Below are 22,009 nucleotides of genomic sequence, written 5' to 3' on the forward strand. Positions count from 1 at the left end.
TGATTTAATTCTTCTTGCATAGCATTTATCCAATTATGATCTTGTTTAACTTCTTGTATAGTTTTGGGTTCAATTTGAGATACAAAAGCTAAGTGATTACTTGCATCTCTAATAGAGGATTTAGTTCTTCCCCTACATGAAGGATTGCCAATGATAAGTTTCTTTAGGTGGTTATGAACGTATCTCCATTCTCTAGGTAAATCATGTCTACCTTGAGATTGTTGTTGTTGCAGATTTTGCTCCTCTTGATTATCTTTATTTTCATTCTCATCATTTTCTTCATGGTCCATTACATCTTGTATAGATATGTCCCTCAAAGTGAGGTCCTTCATTCTTCGTCAACTGAATCTGCATTATCATCAAAAAGTTCTTTCTTCCTAGATGAAAGATCATTAGTCTCAACAAATACAATATGTAAAGACTCTTCTACTACTAAAGATCTTTTGTTGAATACTTTATCTACCTTGCTAGAAGATGAAAATCCAAGAAAGATGGTTTCATCAGATTTGGCATCAAAATTTTTCAATCTATCTTTTTCATTATTGAGAATAAAATATTTACAACTGAAAATATGAAAATATTCAATGTTAGGTTTTCTATCTTTCCAAAGTTTATATAATATATTATTTAATATAGATCTGATTGAAACTTTGTTTAGAATGCAACATACTGTGTTAATTGCCTCATCCCAAAAATATCTTAAAAGATGGCTCTCACATAGCATGGTTCTAACCATTTCTTCAAGAGTTCTATTTTTTTCTATCATCCTATTTTGTTGAGGTATCCTAGGTGCAGAAAAATTATGTTCAATTTCATTTTTATTACAAAATATTTCAAAATCTTGATTTTCAAACTTGGTTCCATGGTCACTTCTGATTTTAAGTTATAAACCTTTTACATTTGAAATTCTTTTGTATAGCTTTGAAAATATAAGAAATACTTCATCTTTATGTGCTAGGAATAAAACCCATGTGAATTTTGAAAAATCATCAATGATAACAAATCCAAAGCATTTGCCACCTATACTTATGGTTCTAGTTCGCCTAAACAAATCCATGTACAAAAGTTCTAATGACCTAGAAGTGAGGTCCTTCATTCTTTGTCAAGTGATATAACTCTTTTTTAGATCTATCAGCAAATTATAGATATTTTCTTAATTGAATTATTCTTGATTATGAAGTTGATGCTCAGTGTTTTATTATTATATGTGCCTTTTTCTGGAACATCATATGATTCTTAATTGAATGTATTAATTTTGATATGGATTATGATCGATTTATTTTGATGTCATATAAATTTATGTATCTTATGATTTGGAATACTGAATATGAGAAAACAAATTTTTGCTTTAAAATAGATTTGAACTCGCAGCCAAGCTATATATCGATACCTTATTCATTGGTATATCGATACTCTGCTAGTGGGGGTTATTCGCTGGTATATTGATACTTTACTAGTAGAGGTTATTTGCTGACATATCACCACCCTGCCAGCGAGGGTTATACGTTGGCATATCGACATCCTGCTAGTGGTAGTTATATATTGGCACATCGATACACTGCTAGTGGGGATTATACATTGGTATATCGATATCCTGCCAATGGAAGTTATACGTTGGCACCTTGATGAGCTTATATTCTAGCCTAGCTACAGAGTATAAATGTGGTCATAGCTTATGGTTGTCGAGATAAACTTGATAATTTAAAACATAATTGATTTATTAACAAGATTCAAAATTTGAAGTGAATGGATAGCATATCGATTTGTCTTTGAATCGATGCATTTTACATGCTTAATTTTAGTATATTATTATTATTTTATTGCTTGATTTATCTAGCTAAAGTGTTCATTGCTTATTGGGCTGTCTAGCTCATTATACGATTTTTTATTTTTTTACAGATTCAAAAAACTAGCCTACTAGGATTTTTCAATATTGGAGAGTGACTAGAAGAACTGTGGCACAAGTTATTTTAGATTAAAGTTTATTTAAATTGATGTATTACTTTAGACTAATGTTAGAATTATGAGACATTATAAGTTGAGTTAATTAAAGAAATAAAAATTGTATATTATTAGTTAAACTGTTTTGCTGCATATCTATAATATCATGTTGGAATGCCTTGCAAGCTCATGAAAAAAGTTTTCTATAAGTGTGTGGTGATTGCCGCAACTTTCGGCTTGCGACCTGAAATTCAACATTTATAATGACTGTTATTGTCAAACCTTGGGTGGGGCGGTTATACTTTTTGAGTTTTAGGGCTGTATTTTCCGTCTTTGGTGTTTTTTTTAGTTCTTAGCCATATGTGCTGTAATCTACTCTCTGCAATACTTTTTATTTATAATCAAGCTAGATCTCCTCTTTCTACCGAAAAAAAACCCCTCTTCCGCCTCCACAGGCTCCCAATCCCCTTGCATGCTCGAAAACCGCAAGCAGCGTTCCCGTCCGCGCCTGTTGGACTCGTGCCAGCAAATGACTGGCTGCAAAATCTAGCTGCCGAAACGCTGGACTCCACTCCCCGGCCACTCCATATAAAACCCGCCGGCCCCTCTCACAGGATCCAGTCCGATACGCATGCTCCCATATTTCTAACATTTACACCCGCCCAACGATCTTCACTCTCGGATGCTCGTACTCAAATCAAAACAATGCAGAGTCATCTATCAAAAAACACAAAAAATGGACGAGGTTGTATATTTACCAGGAAACAATGATTAACCTCCCTTCGCGCGCAATCACCGTTGGATCACCCACCGAACAGATCGCAGGGCAGTTTTATTCCATCTTTCCTTTTTGGTGCAGCTCTCAAAGCAGGCAGCTGATGATCCAACGGTGATTTCGCGCGAAGGAAGGTTAACCATTCTTCCGTGCGAAAGATACACCCGTCGCCAAAAACATCCTCTGACTCGTCTGTCCACGGACTCTCTCTCGGTCCCACTTTCCTCTCGCTAAACTCTCTTCCCTCCTCGCTCTCTCTCTCCTCCCTCTCCCCCACTTCCCTTTTCTCTGGCACAAACTGCGAAGCAGAGAATCCAGAGTCTAAAGAGAGTGTAGCAAAAGCCAAACTCCAACCCCAAACTAACCCACCCAAAACCCTAACCCTCCTCTCTCCATTCCTACTTGGTGATCCCCAATGGAGAGGCCTCCCTTCTTCCTTCTCCTCCTTTTAGTCCTTCACCTCCTTTCGCTCCCACTTCTCTCCGTTCCCAAGTCCACCATCGAGCCATGCACCGGCTCCGACTCCTGCCCAGCTCTCCTCGGCTACACCCTCTACGCTGACCTCAAGGTCTCCGAGGTGGCCGCCCTCTTCCAGGCCGACCCCATCGCGGTCCTCACAACCAACGCCATCGACATCTCTGTACCCGATGTCGAGAACCACATCCTCCCCGCCGGTCTCTTCCTCCGCATCCCCACCCTCTGCTCCTGCTCCGACGGCATCCGCAAATCCATCTCCACCCGCTACAAGACCCGCCCTGCCGACACCCTCACCTCCATCGCCACCTCCATTTTCGCCGGCCTTGCCTCGCCCGACCAGATCCGTGAGGCCAACAGCATCTCCGACCCGTCTGCCCTCGACATCGGCCAGTCTCTCCTCATCCCCCTTCCCTGCACCTGCTTCAACTCCACCGACAACAACCTCCCTGCCATCTACCTCTCGTATGTTGTCAAGGCTGGTGACACTGTGACTGCCATTGCCGCCCACTACTCGACGACGGTCACCGATATCATGAATGTCAATGCTATGGGAAACCCTGCGATCAGGCCTGGTGATATAATCGCCATTCCGTTGCCAGGTAGAAATTAAAAAACAAAAAAACACCATCATTGCTAGGAGTATGTAGCTTTAACTGGTTCTTGCGGATAATGATGCTGCTTCTATGAGGCAGGATTGTGATTTAGAAGTGCTAGTTCCTATAGAAGCTTACAATGTCTTCAATGCTGCTAGTTTCAATTAAGGTATAGTGTGGTCCGAGGTGTTGTTTCCACTTTTTTGCCAAAATGTTTATAGGCTTGCTTGGAATTCAATTAATGCTTTAGAACAGTGCATAGTCTACTACTGACACGTGGCCTGTGGAAGAGGAATACTTTCTTGTGCCTGTTCAATGTGGAAAATTTCATTTTGCAAATCTTATTGGGAGGGAACTTCCAGCTTAAATGATTATGGGAGTGGGAGTTGGAGTTGGTCCAAATATCTCAGGATTTTTGCTTATAAATTAGTAATTTTCCGAATCTTGCACTTAGGCGCTATCTAATTAAAGGGATCATGGAGGCATGTGGTTACTCAAACTTTGAAAAGAACATGCCAGTAATACCACATCACTTGAAATAATAGATTAAGATTTCTATAGTTCTCTTGATGTTAAAGAGGTATTGATCACCATGACGGGTAAAAATTTAGCAATCTATATTGTGCTTTAGCTAAAAGAGCTTATTTCCGTCTTCAGAACATTGGACAGTAAAATGTCCAAAAACTAGATGTGAATTTATGTGTTGAAATCATAATTATGATGTTTTATACTTCATGCATCAGATCATGTATATCTTTTTTGCATGAATTCTTAATCAACACTAGAAAGAAGTTGGTGTTGCCTTTCTTTACAAGCTTTGTTGTTGGGGGTTGGATGTGGATTCTTCTTGTGAGATCAGGGTAACAAAGTAGAATAACTGGCAACAAAGTTAAACTATTATAACTAAGGTAAGTTCAATTAAGGGACTATGGTAGGTTCACTACCAAAGATTATTGGGATCCACTGAGTCTCTTGAAAGTTGCACATTTGCTTTGGAATCCACCAAGTCCATGTTGATTTCCTGTGAAATCCACCATGGTTGTTGATGAAGAATCTACTCCAGGATTGAGAGCAAAATTTCACCACCTGAAGGGAGGAAAATTGCATTTCTCATACAAAATGTGGTATATGAGAGATGTCTTTCTAAGTTGTAGGTCCCTTATATTATTAGAATTCATGGTTACTTGTATGATATTGCTAAGATTTGAATTAACAAAGACTGGGAAAAAGTAGAATCCAAGTTGAAGTCTTGTATAAGGTTTGTACTTGGGAATATGGTGCTTGTTAGGCTACAGTGGATGTATTGGACACAAGTTGACTTGTGTAGGGTCCTAAGTATTGATATCTCTTTAGGCTGTTGATAATCGAGCTATAAGAAGTAATAGAGGCTAAGTGGCTTGTGGGGGATGAGTTCAGGCCAGCTTTGGACAAGGGGATCAGAACTGCCTTTGGCCACTATTGTAAAGTTAATCCAGCAGATGATTCCTGTGAAGGGTAGATTGTGTTGGATTGATCTGATATGAACCTTCTTGCTTTAGATTCTAGGCCCAGCTAGTGGTCTTTAAATTGGGCAGCATTAATCAGATCAGGCTGGGTTTTTCTGGTGTGAGGATTGCACTTATTCATGCGTAGATTTTGAACGTATGCGCCTAGATTCTTCCCTTTCTATCTTACACCAAGATGGAGCCTGTGCTGGTTGCATACAAGAGGCCAAGTCTGTGAACTCATTTTGGAAAGCTGTAAGCACTATAAAGGGATCTAAGCTTCAAATTTTGATTTTCTTGGAACCTGTGGGGCCTATAGTAGAATTGCTTTGGGGCCAAGATTATAGAATCGTTAAGAGGAAACCTTCTCTAATAATTATATTTCCAGAACAAGCCTACATACTCTTCAGACCAAACATTGGCATTTGACATGTTAATTTGATACAAGAAACTAGTTACATAGGGATTGGGTGTGGTACCTGGAGTGTCAGTTTTAGATTGCCTAGGTTTATACTACAGTTAATCTTTTAAAAGAAAACCAAAAACTCAAATGTTGACTATGAACACTTGACGATATTCAATGATTAAAATGGTGAAGAATCATTCCTTGACCATCTCTGACCATCAATGGTTCAATTAAATAGACAGATTCCCAACCATTGTTATTTTGATTCTAGGTGCCTCATGTTGAGGGATACATCAAGGATATTGCTCTAAGCCTGTTTTATATAAGTTACTGCTGCCAGTAGAAAATAATTTGAAGAAATTGTGCTACTGGAATTCTGCTTTGAATGTGAATAGAAAAATCTAATTTCCTTGGCGATTTGATTGTGAATAAATGTTTCAATGGAAATGGGTTATGAGTGAATATAAGGGTCCGTTTGGATGCTGGAGGATCATGTCTAGTATTAAGATTGCCTCTTTTCGAGAAAACCTGGGAAAGAAGAGAAGTTAAAGTAGTTTAAGGATGGAAGGGACCATAGATTCCATTATCCCTAAATTGTAAGGAAAATCAGCTTTCCAACTGAATTAATTATATGCAATTACTAGATTCCGATGCATACTGCCACATACAATCCCGTTGGTACTTTACAAGAAATTTTACCTGTTTGGATGCCGGGACTGTTGAGATCTTGCTGGCAGGGTTTTCTTCTAATGGTTGCGATGGGAAATGGGAAGGAAGGTGGAGCAATTTAAGCAGATGAGCTTCATGTGGACACAACTAATCTCTGGTTTGTAGGATAGGATAAATCACCTTTCAAAATTGATTACCTATCTCTGAAATCTAAGGATAAGTCAGAGTCCCATGTCTCTAAGCTGCTGCACTTTCATCTTATTTTTCAGAAGATCTGTAGGCTGGGAAGATCTTATTGGACCAGTGAGATCTTCTGGCATTTAAACACACCTTAAAGAGAAGGGGATCATATCTCCAGATAACGTAATCTGTCATCCCAACAGACCCAAAAATTATACAATTATATCCCTTTTAGAGAAAAGAGATATGGATTTATTTAATTGAGATCCAAAATTTAATCATTTGAGAAGAATCGAGTGAGGTTAACACTACAGTTTTTTTGTTGATGTGTATTGGAACACTAAGTTTTAAAGTGAGTTGCATTACAAAAGAATCTTCTTTTTTCTTTCTCTTCTTGATTGGTGTCCCTCTTAATCGAAAAACAAGTAAAGGAAGATTGGTGGTCGAATAGGATTTGAACTTAGCTGTAAATGGTAGAGAGAAAAGAGATATGGTTTGTTAAAGAAAAGACATACAGTTCAATATGACTTAGGACAATACTGATTCTTGGCCTTCGTCAACAAATTTTCTTTTGATAGTGAGGTAGAGGATCTTTCAAGAACTTTAGAGAAGTGAAAATAAGACAAACGATAATATGCAGTGGTATGGGAATGATTCGTTGCTTGGAAAGTTCCTCTTGGTATTCTTTGATTTTGGTTGTCTGGAAAAAGCCGAAGCCATGGCTTTCTAGAAAACTCTTGTTGGAGCTGACAAATGCAAGATGGTGATTGGACACACATAGTTTTGTAAAAAAGAGGGGGGAGAAAGTCTCATGAAGCAGCCCTGCAAGATTAATCTTCTAGATGGAGTATGCAAAATTTCCACAAGAAATACGTAATCTGGACCTAAAAGCATGATTGGAGAGATGTTACAAAGATGAGTGCATGTTTTAGCAAGGGGTGATTATCGTTATTAGTTCTTAACTAGACATGTTTATCAATTATATCCTTAAATCATCAGGGAAACATACTTCTTGTGGTTTTTGAATGTAACTTTAGTGAGAAATGATAGTGTGAAGTAGTTGTTCTTTTATCTGACTAGCAAAGTTCATGGTTCCTTTCAGAATTCAACCTGAAGATTGCTGTTTTTCCTTTCCCCTCATGTTACATGATCTCTTATTTGTTTCTTTTCTTCTAATTTAAGTTTACAATAGGGTAATTCTATGTTTTCTTCCCTATTTATAATTGTCAAAATTATTATAAGCTAGTTGTAATAAATAGCCTACTACTTTAGAATGGATAATCATGAGTCGCTACAGTTAAATAAGTATTTTCTCAGCATAACTTATGCTTTTTTTTTTTGGGAGTGGGGGCGGGAAAATAACTGTGGAATAATTGTCTAACCTAGAGCTTTTTTATCTTTGGTTTACATTAAGCTGCTACCATACCCCAAAATAAATCATGTTCTGGATATGAGTAAGTTTGGGAAGTTGATCTTTCCTTGTGATGAAATAATAGCATTTCTTCACTTGTAATATTGTCTTACAGGTGACAGATGATAGACTTTAAGAGCTTCCAGCAGAAGAAAAGGTTATAGTCTTAAGAGGTTTAATTGGAATGCTGTCATCAATAGATTTAGGAAGAAATTAATTGGATAAATTGGAGTTCGGGGTTCGTGCAATATCATTGTTTTTTTTCTGGTCATTGTTGTCCATTTACTTGTTTGCTTTTGGTTGGCAATGGTATTTGGAATTTCAAGTACTTTACCGGCTGAGCAGACCTTATTGATTAATAGTTGTATTGGACTGACAGTGAGGAATAATTTGAACTTTATCTTACATCAAAAACTCTGAATTAGCACTGTTTAGATTTCAGTGACTCCAAAGACCTATGGAATCTTCTGGTTGACATGAAGAACTCATATATATGGTACAAGTTTATCTTGGACTGTAGAAAATGGGGATCTCTATATGATCATTATTTAGGAGAAGTGTAAACCATGACAATCATGATTTATCCCAAGTATTTAGTTTTTTTGAATATTTGATTAGTCATTCCTATTAAAGGTATATTTGTTGTCACGACTATTTTTTTTCAAACTGTGTCATAGATTGTTTGATTTATGTTATCTCATGTCTTTCTCTTTCATTTTTTTGACCCTTTGACACAAAATTACACCTTTCTTCTCTTCTCCTTGAAAATCGAAAAAAGGAAAGGAGGGAAAAAAGGCCTCCCCACCACTTATTGGGACGATACAGGCCTTGAACTACCCTGAACTGAGTGGAACTGGGTAGTTTTGCTCGGTTCGGGTCGATTCAGGCTGGCTCGAGGCTTTTACTGAGCTAACAACCTGAACTGACTCAGTAGCCGATCGGTATAGGTTGGTACACCCTAAATCAGACAGTTTGGGGTGGTTTAGCCAAACCTTAGACATCATATTCAACTAAGGGTGCAAATGGGTCGGGTTGGATTGGGTCATGAGTGACTCCAACCCAACCCAGTTTCTTGTTTGGGTCCTAATTTTGGACTCAGACCCAACCCAATAGAAGATCAGATTGGGTCGGTTCGGGTCCACGGCTATAATTTTTGACCCAATGGGTCATTCGGGTCGGGTCGGGTCCATGTATAACCCGGACGTAATCCAAAAGGTTTGGGTCCTTGTTGGGTTTGAATTCAGTTAAGATTATCCTGTGAAAATAATTGTGCAAAATTTTCTCAGGTATAGCTGCCATTTTTCATTAATTTCTAACCTTCATTTCAAGTTTTCACCTCTAGAACTTTAGTTAATTGTCATGGTTCCTGCATGTGACTCATGATAGCTTGGCTGTCATTCATGCTAGGGATGTTTCGCTTGATAAATTTAAGTTCAGAACTAAATTTGACAACAACCTTGACTTATATCTAGAAAGGATTTTTTTTTCATGCGCATGACATTTGCTTAACTGTCAGAGTTCATATTGAGAATGCAATTTAATTATCTTTCAAGCTTATATCTAACTAGGGAAGTGATATGTTCTTGTAGTGCTTGGTTGAGAAAGGCTATGAGCTTGTCTCTGGTGGAACAGAAAATCATTTAGCGTTGGTAAATCTGAAGAACAAGGTGACAAGGAAATATCTTTGTTTCTTCAACTGCATATTTTACCAGCACCCGCCCATTTAACAGTGATAAGTCAGCAAGTAAGACACTTGATCATGGTTCCCGCGATAAATACATCTACGATAATTAACCAACACATACTGTATTTAGACATCTGCAAAATTTCCTGTTGATTGTACATCATGTTATATGAATTTGAAGGGGCTCTTTCCTTTATCCACTAGTTGTGAATATCAAACATTCTGACAACTATTTGATGGTTAGCCGTGGGCCAGTCATAACTGAAAATTATGAAAACAGTTATCTTAACTTCTAAAGTCTTTCCACAAGGAATTGATGGGTCTAGAATTGAAAAGGTGTCAGAATTGGTTCATCCTGGTGATGTGTCATGAGCGCGATTTCAATTTTCACAGGATGCCCAAGATGACTGTTTTCGCTTTATCATGGGCCCTCTGACTCTCTGAGGCCTGAGCGCGATTTTAATTTTCACAGGAATATAGAGCTTGGGCCGGGCCATAACAGAACTTGTTTGCACCCCCGCGGACTACAGCCCACGAGCCCAAATAATTTTAAGGATTCAGGTCGAGGCGGGTCGTAGGATTGAAAATCGCAAATGATCCAAATTTCAAATGAATCGGATTCAAGTCGGGTCTGAATTCACTAAACCCAGACTCGACCTGGAAAATGGAATAGGTCCAATTTTAGGACCCGACTTGGCCGCACGGGTCGGGTCGGGTCTAAGCGGGTCGGGTTGGGTTGGGTCACGGGCCAACCCAACCCATTTGCAGCCTTATATTCAACATATAAATGTTGTAATGCATATGGATACTTTTCACCTCCTCTCCATATCTCTCCCTTGAACCTAAAGTGGATTATACACCATAGCTTTGTCAAAAGTACAACAGAAAATCTAATAAATAGATAATCTGTGGATGGTGTAGGAAGAGCTAGGACTTTTCAGGTGAAAAAAGAAGTGTGGAAGCAGCATTGAATCAGTAGTATATCTACAAGTCAATAAGGAATGTCCAAGGTGTGGGCCAAGATGATAGCTAGGATGTGACCATGGATGAGAAAGCACTAGTATAGCAACATCCCAAAACGACTAAATATTGATTATAGGAAGGTTTGGTCATTGATGACAATGCAGGTAGTTAAGATGGAATAAACGAAAACCAACAAGGAGTAGGATTTGTAGCTGAAATGATACTTATTGGAAAAAGCTACCAAATAAACACTATTGCAGGTGGCTCCATCCTCTATAGGGAGCATGAGTACTAGAACTTCTTAGTCATCGAGAATCATTGGAATGAGAGCCTTCCATATGTATAATTACTAACCAATGTGGATCGTGATGGGAGATGTCAATTTGAAGTTGCTGGAGCTAACAAAATTGCTGACTAATAGGGTTTGGTGTGATGAGGTGATGTTGTAGAAACATCATTCGGTAAACTTAAGATGATAGTATTGATAGTATAAATTATGTAACAACCATGTAATGTGGCAAGCATATATGTGCATTACAAATGTTATAGTGGCATTCGTAATGCTTATTGTGGTCATTGATTGACGTTTTCATTCACGAAGTAGAATGTGATATCATCACTATGATAATGTATTCTACTTTGTAGACAACGTGCTGTATTTCACTTTCATTGCTTATTATTTTCCTTTAATGAAGTTTAATTATAGCTGTACATAATAATGAAATATAATAAAATTTGTTCCATGAACATCTATTCTAAGACGAATCAGCAGACCTGTTGGGAACCATTTTGGCTATAGGAGTAGGTATGGACAAGATCTGGCAGCAAGATTTGCCACATCTAGGATCTGATTGCGTACCTTAACATTCAAAGGTCATAATTTTCTCATCCAATGTTCGTCTTGAGTGGGCCAGGTACCAAAATGAAACTATCTAGTACCATGAAGATGGGCCCACCCTAAAGGTGTTTGACAGATACACCGGTGACGTTGTTTGGGCCTTGAAATAGGCCAATCAAAGTACAATTCTCTTCTTGGAAATGCTTTGATCCAGCATCTCTCTCAATCTAGGAAGAATTAAGATAAAGTTGATGTAGAAATCATGATCAAGCTCCAATAGGAGTATAGCTTTTTTATAATTATTTTCACTAGTGCTGGCTATTTTGGAAAAACTGTAATCTCGTTAAACTAGATTAGGAATCCATTGTGTGAGGATGAATCTCACTAGTTAAAATAGAAGCTTTATAAACTTGATTTCATTAATCTTTAATGAAAGAAAGGGGAACTAGACCTTACTTTTGCCAATTCTCCTATTCTTTATTATTCCATTCTAAATATTTGAGTTGAGCAGGAGGATGAAACTTCCTCCTTCTTGATCAGATCAACTTTTGTGCCAAAATAGTGACTAGTATTATAATGGTGGATAGTGTCCCAGGTCGAGATTGTATTTGAGGAAGGTAAAAAAGTGATGAATGGTTAAAAAAGAAAGGGAAAAGAAAATGAAATTTAAGCATCAATGAACTCCATGAATAGGATGAACTAGTAAGTAAAGCCTTGAGGTTAAACATAACGTCTAGACTGGATGATGATGCTAATACTATTCAAAGCTGTTTCATGGAACACAAGCCTTAATCAAGGCATGAAAAAAAGGGTGCAAAGTAAATAGCTGGAAGTTCTGTAAGGCTAATAGACCACTATTAAAATATGTGAGTTAGGGGCAAGAGATTAAGGCTCAAAAGGGAATGGAGGATGAAGGTTATGCGATGAAAAGTGAGTTACGAAGTGATCGACAAAAAAAAAATGACATATTAGATGTGCAAAGGGAGATAAAAGTTGAAACTGCACAATCAATCTATATTAGGTGATTTGGAAACTTAAAGTGCAAGGAGTGAGGTATCAAAACGAAGAGTCTTTAAACCTAGTTGGTACATGTTTCACAAAATGAGATGTGTAGCAAATAGGGGGTTTAAATGTTCCCAATAACTCAATAAAGTGACCTGATTATTCTATAATAATCAGGTGTGAATCCAAATCAAGTTTTTGATAATTTTATGAGGTCGAAGTTGAATTCTCTATATAGGATCGCATTTCTTATTGGCTTGAACTTTGATGTAGCAATATTCAAACATGTAAACCCAATAATTTGGACACATATACACAAACTATATATAGTACATATAAATATAGGAATATAAAGATAAATGGCTACATGACTTGTGTTAATTCCTTTTCATGTTTGGAGCTACGCCTTTTTCATGCATGCTCTCCTAACTCTCGCATAGTTCCAAAATTCCAGCCGATGTTTAGATTTTGATTATATTTTAATTAAACTAAAAATAAATATAGATTGAAATCCGTTTCAAAAGTTATCAAACTATTTTACAAATTCAGTCATTCACTTCCCCGTATCATGCTCCTTTGCCATCTAATCTGCAGCCAGTTCACCATATATAGAGGACCATTAGGATGAGGCCTTTCAACTTTGGAAATTGCTAACCATTGGCTGGTTGGCCCACTAAAATCATATGCTAAATTGAACTTAAACACTTCAATATAAACTCGAGTTTGAATATTAGTCGAGTTTGGAAGCAAGGGTCTTACTCATTTTGATGGATCTGAATCCGAATCCAAACATGATTTTTTTTTTTTTTTGATCAAGTTCTGGTGCGAATACAGCATGGATTCGACCCGAATTTGACCCATTTACAACCCTAGTGGCGAACATGTCATATTCTTACACAACCATACAATAATTATAGAAAAACTATAATCAAAGGATGCAAATTTGACTTATAAAAGGCATAGTTGCAGTGTTCATTAATTTTTAAATATTCATGCATAAATTGTGATATCAAAGCCAGCCGAATAATTTTGTGAATATATATTAGTTTGTGATTGGCTTGTGAATAATTCGAAAAATTTGTGCCTATCCATGAATAAATCATGAATCCTTAAATGCTTTGGACATCAAATGCTCATGAACAGGCGGATCCAATATATTTGGGGAAATGGGAACATGGAGAAATTATATCATAGGTGGGCAGATATCAACGGGGAGAAAATAATCTACATCTAATCATGGATTTTTTTTCCTTAGGTTGTTAGTAATAATCTTGAAATTCACACAAAATTATCAAAATAACGCATTGCATGCACATAATTTAGACAAATTCTATATACTTTATTCCAGTCAAGGTAGTCAAGGTCTTTTTTTTTTTACCTTCTCCTCCTAAGAATTCTCTTTTAAACTCATTTACAAACTAAGGTGCAACTTCTAATTTTTTTTGCTTATCTATTCTTTTGGCTTATACTATATTTATTTAAACCCAGAAACTTTGAGCATTTCCTGTTAACAAGGATTTGAGTCCTAGTTGGACTGCAGGGCATCCCACCTTCATGAGTGTTGGGGCAAGGCACAGTCCCAAGTATCTAAATGGGACAAGATGGGATGGAGACCGGGATGGGACAGGATATCCACCTGCCAAGTGGTGGGACATGGCACATCCGGTTCCACAAAAAATCTGGGATGGCTCCATCACACGGGATTTGAATCTTAACGTTCCTTTGAGATACTGAAAGTTGTTTCTTTATCCCAATCACTAGGATATTTTGTCACTAGGTCATTAGCTTGTGCTCAAGCATCTATCACATGCTGCATGTTTCTTACAATTTAGGCGTAAATGTACTCTACATAAATTTAATGCTTATGGTTTAATTTCTGATTTTGGTGGGACTTATAGTCTATTTGCTGACTTGTAAAAGAATCTTCTTTGTTCTTTTGGATCTATAATTCTTATATCCTGTTCTTTTCCATCAACATCCTAGAGGATTACATTTTGGTCTTTTTTCTGTTTCTTCTGTAGCCTTACTAGCTTCTTGTTCTTTTCTAGTCCTAGCAGCTTCATTTCTAGAATAGTCTTCCATTTCTTTGCAAGTTAAATCGCTATGGCAAATAGAGTTTGAGTTCCCTAATTACGGTTACTATTGTTGTGTTTTCATCATCCTATCTCAAGATATATGCTTGTTAGTCTACCCTTTTTAGTCTTCATTCCTGGTGCTCGATTTCTTTGCATGTCATGGCCTTTTCTCATTCATCTTGAATTTCTTCTCTAGTCATTTCAAATCTATTGGCTTTTATTAAATCCATCATTATATTTTTGTATATTAAATCCAGCATCAAGATATATGCTGGTTGCTCTAGCCTTTGCAGTCTTTATTCCCAATACTCCATTCTTTGTGTGCTAATTGCCTTCCCCATTCATCTAGATTTTCTTCTCTGGTCATTTATTTGTTAATAATTTTTGCCTTCTCTGACTATTGGTCTTTCAAATCTACTCCTGTCATCCCAGCTATCTTAACTCACTTTTTTCTTTGTTTTTAAGGATTTTTTGTAAATCCATCATTATAATTTTTGTGTTATCATCTAAATCTATTTTTTTCAAGATTTTTAAGCATTTTATTATATTTGGTAAAGTGCCCAAAATCAACTTTTACTTAATATGATAGATCTATGCTATAATTGTTAGAAGTATGCCCTGGAAGCCAATTGGCAGACATATTGTAATTGTTCTGGGACATGAAATTTGTACTTGACCTTTTTATTAATTAATAAAATTGGGCATTTTGATCATTCATGTTATTATGTGTCCATGAATCGTCTTAGGAATTAATAAGATAATAACATATATTCTCAAGAGTTGAGAATTTAAGATATGTCATTAGGTAGTTAATTCCTGAACTGCTCCTGATCGATGGATCACCACGAAGGACGGTGATCGATCCGATGAGATCAGTGCACAGATCACTTATCTAGATGGACGAGTTTTAAGTCCATAGTCTGGAGACACTGGAGTGATTGTGCAAGTACTTGTTAGAGAACAAGGATACTGAGCGTGACCAAAGCAAGAAGTCACTTCGATATCTATCCACTCGTCAGTGACTTGATGCTGTAGTTGTATGACTAGTACTTAGACCTGCGATGCCTCAACTAATCACGGTGAGGTAGCTGTATTTTGACGAGCACATAAACATGGGCCCTAAGGGTCCTTGTGGTGCAGATTGGCCGCAGTAGGTTCGCTGTCGTATTAGGGTTGCATCTAGATGGGATCTATCGACCTTGATAGATTAAGAGTAATTTTATGTAATTTATGAGACTAAGTTCGGAAGATCTTGGCCAGGGCAGTTCTGGAAAAAAGAGTTCCAATCTCGAACTTGAGTCAAATAAATTTGACACAAGACAGACGATGGGATTTGACGAGTTATCTATAACCTCCGTCATGTCGGGATCCACGATAGAGGTATTGTATCATACGCTAACTGCACCTAAAGGTTCATCAATTTCATTCTGCTGGGTTGCCACTATATGCTGCTAGGTGTCACTAGTGGATTGTGAGACTCGAAGGCATTCATTTGGTGATCAGTGAACTCTAAGAAAAGAGTTGAAATTGTTTCAACCCATTGAAAGAAGTTTCAATGATATTTGATAGAGATAATAATATATCTCACTATCAGATAGAATAGAATTTACGGGGTCACACACATTAGAGGTTTTGATCATTCCGACGGTTGGATTGCGATTTAGAATCACAATTGATCTTGATGGTCAATTTGATTGACAATTGGTTTAACCCACTAAGAGTTAGTGGGTTAAAGAAGAAGGATTTGCAATTGGATTGCAATTTAATTGATTCAATTGGACCTAATTAAATTAGACTTAACCTTATTGGATAAGGATGGAAAAGTATAATCAATTAGAACTCCTTATTAGATAAGAAACTTAATTTATGAAGTCCAATTTGGATCCTAATTGGATTAGGATTCACATGAATCAAATTGGAGGACACATTGGGTTCTAATTGGATTAGAATTCAATTGATCAAGAGGGACCAAATATTTCCTAATTTGGATTAGGAAATTTGAGCATGAAAGGATGGGATTGTCCCATCCTTCATGCGGGCCACACAGGGGGGAAAAGGAGGGATGTCTGCCCCTTCTTGTCACACGCCTAGAGAAAGGAGGGGGGCGTCCCCCTCCTTTCTTACTTTGGTCCTGCATGGCACATGGAGGGCATCCGCTCCTCTTTCACGCGGATTGCCACGCAGCATAAGCTAAGCCCTTAGATTCTCTCCAATCCCTTTTAAGTAGGGCGTGATAGAATTAAGTAAAGGATGTGGTAGACTTTGAAGGGATCAATCAAGGAGTGATTTATCATTGAGATTATTTCTTATTTGAATGGGCATGAGATGCTTATAAAAAGGGGCCAGGCGTGAGGCATTAGAAGCATTGGAAATTCTCTAGAATCAGCCGCCCACCCCCTTCCTCCTTCCAGGCGTGAGCAAGAAAGAAGAGTTGCGCCCTTTTCTTCTTCCTCCCTCTTAAAGCAGTCAAAGGGTTGATTGAAGAAAGAGGAAATTAGCTATCAAAGATGATCTCTGCAAGGGAGCTAGCACCCCGGTGAGATCTTGGAGCGATCCGTACCTCGTGTGGATATCTGTAGAGGCCGAATGCTTGTGCGGCTTCAAGCGAACCAAAATCAAATGATCATCAGATAGCGGTGACGTTCTACCCGCTCAAAAATAAAGATTAGATCTTTATAAATCCTTTACAATTAAGAATTGTAGTAGATCTAAAAATTAATCTAGTCTTTAATTTTAATCTTCCCTTTAGATTTCATAAATATGAGTTAGAGAATTTTAGAAAATTTTTAAAATCTACGTTCCCTAGGACGTTCATAAGATGAACGAACCTCGCGCGTCTTTCCGCTGCAATCGTCGCAACGCGTGCGGGGGCAACCCGACAGTGGTATCAGAGCCGCGTTTAAGGGATTAAGATTAAAATTGATAGGCTTGATTAGGATTAAATTAGATCTGAATTTAAGACATGCTTGCTGAAATTTCTGCGTGCTGAAATTTCAGATTTCAGCATGTAGATTTTTATTTTCTTTCCGATCTTGCATGTTTTTAATTAACAATGAGATTGCAATAATTAAAATATGTCTTGCATGATCAGAATTTCAGTTGATAGCATGCTTTAATTAGAACTTTCAGATCTGAAATTATATGCATAAGATGCATGTGATAAGATTAAATCAAAGATTCATGATTATAAAAAGATAATTTTCCTTTTATGCCTATGCTTAAAAGGAAATTGATATATGCATGAGATGCATAAAGATATGATCAAATCATGGATCTATGACAATTAAAGGATAATTTTGTTTAGGATTATGCTTAAAAGAAAATTAATGTATACATGAGATGTATATATATGTTAAGCAATCTTTACATGAGATGTAAATAAAAATCCAAATAGGTTAGGTCATTTACATAAGATGTAAACCTAAACTAATATGTCATTTATATAAGATGTAAATACATAACATATGAAAGGGTTTCATATTTACATAGGGTGTAAACCTAAACAAATATGTCATTTACATAAGATGTAAACACAGCATATGAAAGGAGTTTCATATTTACATAAGATGTAAACCCTAATCGAGACCTAAAACCTCTTCAATCAGTCGAGGGCGAACGATACATTGAGCTAGCCATATTTGATTAATTGATCTAATTGGTGTCTAGGAAAGCATTAAAGGTGGTTACTTAATTAGAACCTTACTTTCTGAGTAAGGGGAGCCTTCCACCTGCTTACCTGGCCAATTGATCGATTACCTCCTATGAATAGCTTAAAGTTGGAATCACTAAGACCAGGTTAGCTAATATTAAGTCTAGAGGTCTTTCACTGTAGTAGAGTTGCTAAGGTTTTTCCGGCGTTAATTTGTCTCGGCTGGACACAGTGGGCAAATTTCCGGCGTAGTAGAGTTGATAAATCACTCCTTGATTAATGCACGTTACTTAATTCCTCCAATTTGATTCATGTGAATCCTAATCCAATTAGGATCCAAATTGGACTTCATGAATTAAGTTCCTTATTTAATAAGGGGTTCTAATCGATTAGACTTTTTCATCCTTATCCAATAAGGTTAAGCCTAATTTAATCAGGTCCAATTGAATCAATTAAATTGCAATCCAATTGCAAATTCTTCTTCTTTAACTTACTAACTCTTAGTGGGTTAATCCAATTGTCAATCAAATTGACAATCAAGATCAATTGTGATCCTAAATCGCAATCCAACTGTCGGAACGATCAAAACTTCTAATGTGTGTGATCATGTAGGTTCTATTCTGTCTGGTAGTGAGATATATTATGATCTCTATCATAATATCATTGAAACTTTTTTCAATGGGTTGAAACAATTTCAACTCTTCTCTTAGGGTTCACTGATCACCAAGTGAGTGCCTTCGAGTCTCACAATTCACTAGTAACACCTAGCAGCATATAGTGGCAACCCAGCAGAACTGAATGGATGAATCTCTAGGTGTAGTTAGCGTATGATACAGTACCTTTATCGTGGATCCCGGTATAATGGAGGTTATGGATAACTCGTCAAATCCCATCGTCTGTCTTATGTCAACTTTATTTGACTCAAGTTCGAGATTGAAAAACTCTTTTTCTAGAACTGTCCTAGCCAAGGTCTTTCGAATTTAGTCTCATAAATTACATAGGATCATTCTTAATCTATCAAGGTCGATGGATCCCATTTAGATGCAATCCTAATCCGACAGCAAACCTACTACGGCCAATCTGCACCACAAGAACCCTTAGGGCCCATGTTTATGCGCTCGTCAAACTACAACTTTACCGTGAGACATCGCAGGTCTAAGTATTAGTCATATAACTGCAGCATCAAGTAAGTCACTGACGAGTGGATAGACATCCAAGTGACTTCTTGCTTTAGTCAAGCTCAGTACCCTTGTTTTCTAACAAGTACTTGCACAATCACTCCAGTATCTCCACACTGTGGACTTAAGACTTGTTCATCTAGATAAGTGATCTGTGCACTAATCTCCTCGGATCGATCACCATCTTTCGTGATGATCCATCGATCAGGAGCAGTTTAAAAATTAACTACCTAATGACACATGTCTTAAATTCTCAACTCTTGAGAATGTGTTATTATCTTATTAATTCTTAGGACGATTCATGGACACATAATAACATGAATGAACAAAATGCCCAATTTTATTAATTAATAAAAAGATCAAGTATAAATTTCATGCCTTAGAACGAATATAATGCGTCTGCTAAATTGACTTCTAGGGCATACTTCTAACCGAAGAGATAGGCCAAGATACAAAGGGGCTCAGTCCGCTTGGATCCGATGAGAGAGAGAGGAGAGGGCAAGAGAAAGGGAGGGAGATGAAGAAGCCAAGAGAGAGGGGCTTGGGTCCATCAAGAGAGAAAGGGAGAGATAGCGACTTAGGTCGCATGGCATTGTCATTGACCAGTTAGGGACAGAGGGGCTTCAGTTAGAGTTTTGACACAGCGGAAGGGGTGAATGAAGGTGAAGAGGGCGATCAAGCCTTTTCTTAAGTGCCGAACCGAAAGGGATGGTTGAACCATGTTGGTAACTGACCGGTTCGGTTCGGCACACCTCGAATTGACTGGTTCCATGATCCATGATGATAAGCCTTGCCTCACTAGCAGCACAGACTAGATTGACTACTTTGTCCGGTCATTATTAATTGCTTGACCACATCCAAAGACCCATTCGCATCAAACAATGGAATTTTGACTCATCATGTATGTAGCTCATCCTCCCCATCTTCTTAGTTAATGTGTATGTTAAAACTTTAATCGGACACTTAGTTTACCATACGAGTTAGTGACATTTTCTCAGGTAATGATGTATCTTAGTAAAGTTTAATTCTGGAAAATTATTGTGGATGAACTTTAACCAGTAGTATAAAGTATCACATAATACATGTTCATAACAATGGATTACTGTTTGACCTAACTACTAGGTTATTTTGGCTTTTGTTTATATCCTATTTCTGCTGGTTCTGTAGTTTTATCTTTAATCTGGCTTTGGGTGTGTTCAAGGACCAGTTAGTTGCTTTGTTACTAGGTTGTTTATTCAAAGTTTAGTCTTCTGTCATTAATGGTATGAGTCGTGTTTTTCTTCTTGCTATAGCATGTGCTTCAATGTTCCCGAGGTATGCATCAGATTTTGGCTTGGTTGTGGCAAATGGGAGTTATGCAATCACTGCTAGTCACTGTGTCCAATGCAGTTGCGGACCAGGAAATCTCAAGTAATCAATGACTTTCTTTACTATACATGTTTTATTTCTTCTTATATTGTTTTCAATTGTTTTCTTCTTCAACGTGTAAGGCTCTAAATTTTATTGCAGTTTGTACTGCACACCAGCTTCATTGGCAGTGTCATGTTCGAGCATGCAGTGTAGAAACAGCAATCTGATGCTTGGAAATGTTACTGCCCAACCCACTAGTGCTGGTTGCAATGTCACTTCTTGTTCTTATGGTGGCTTTGTGAATGGAACCATTATGACAATGTAAGAGCTACTGGAATTGTTTCTCCTTTTGCATTCAATGAAACAAGCTGTTGAGGTTCTGAGTTTATCTTGCAGGCTAGCTACGTCTCTTCAGCCTCGATGCCCAGGTAAGTTTTGCCTCTTAACTAATTTCAATTTTGGTGTTTCCCAATTGCACATAAATCTCCATCAAGTGTGGATTATACAAATTGTTGACATTTAAATCCCTATGAACTGATTCAGGGCAACATCAGTTTCCTCCAATCATACTACCACCATCAGCACTGATCCATAATGCATTTCTTGCTCCATCACCATCACCAGTGCAATCACAACCTGGTGGTGCTCTGACGACACCAAAATCTTCAGTGCCTGGTACTTTCACACTTCCTGGTGGATCTCCTGCCAATGGTCCTTCTGGGAGTATGTCGGAGGCTCCTACCGTTAAACCCTTGAAGCACATTCTAGTAGTTTTTATTTTTTGTCAGGTTCACAACTTCCTTCTGTAAATGGTGATGCAATTTTTTGATCAAATGTGTACTGAACTGTTGAGTTTCATTCTAGCTGGATTGACTTTCTTCCTGTTGGGCTTGTTTGTTGTATTTGACCTTTATTATTAGACTTCGTTTGCATGAGCTGATCAGGAAATCATTAACATGCTTATGCTGTAATCCTTGTGCTAATGAATAGTTATGATACCAAGGCCGGGAGGAGCCAGGAACCTTTTTGTCCAGGGGAGTTGTCAAAATGCATCATCCCAGAAGACAAGAACTACTTTTTGCAAAAGGAAGAACAAACCCATAAACAGGGATTCCATGGAACAACCCATCCATGTCCAGGCGGTCAAACATTTGCCGTGTGACAGAATTATTGGAGTTTTAATTAAAAAATTTTATTTTTTTTATCTCTTAGTTGTTTTAAATATTTAAAAATATTATTTTGTGAGATTTTTTTTTATAGAAGAGTTGTGATTTTCTTGAAAGAGAATGTAAGTTTCAAAAAATATATGGCGTTTTCAAAACATTACGTGAACT

At 37.4% G+C, this 22,009-nt stretch overlaps 1 protein-coding gene across 2 annotated transcripts; it reads left to right on the forward strand.

The window, feature by feature from the left end:
- The first annotated feature begins 2,865 nt into the window (after positions 1-2,865).
- LOC103697508 (lysM domain-containing GPI-anchored protein 1-like) lies at positions 2,866-21,646 on the forward strand. 2 transcript variants are annotated; one of them, XM_008779380.5, is made up of 5 exons: positions 2,866-3,792; positions 20,618-20,735; positions 20,835-20,996; positions 21,072-21,103; positions 21,219-21,646. In XM_008779380.5, exons 1-5 carry the CDS (start codon positions 3,132-3,134, stop codon positions 21,482-21,484), a joined length of 1,239 nt encoding a protein of 412 aa, XP_008777602.3. In that variant the 5' UTR covers positions 2,866-3,131; the 3' UTR covers positions 21,485-21,646. The 2 variants fall into 2 exon arrangements, with proteins under 2 accessions (XP_008777602.3, XP_088557348.1); XM_088701222.1 differs by lacking the exons at positions 21,072-21,103; positions 21,219-21,646 and having other exon boundaries at positions 2,985-3,792; positions 20,835-21,000.
- Positions 21,647-22,009: the final 363 nt, after the last annotated feature.

This window comes from Phoenix dactylifera, chromosome 7 (assembly GCF_051530095.1).
Source record: "Phoenix dactylifera cultivar Ajwa chromosome 7, Ajwa_hap1_PhDact_Kaust_v1.1, whole genome shotgun sequence".
Lineage (NCBI taxonomy): Eukaryota > Viridiplantae > Streptophyta > Magnoliopsida > Arecales > Arecaceae > Phoenix > Phoenix dactylifera.

Bases quoted from the DNA above. Each gene is read 5' to 3' on its own strand.
- LOC103697508 (XM_008779380.5), top strand. From the start codon at position 3,132: ATGGAGAGGCCTCCCTTCTTCCTTCTCCTCCTTTTAGTCCTTCACCTC. The intron at 3,793-20,617 runs GTAGAAATTAAA...TTCTTGCTATAG, and splicing joins AATCGCCATTCCGTTGCCAG to CATGTGCTTCAATGTTCCCG. The intron at 20,997-21,071 runs GTAAGAGCTACT...TTTATCTTGCAG, and splicing joins AATGGAACCATTATGACAAT to GCTAGCTACGTCTCTTCAGC.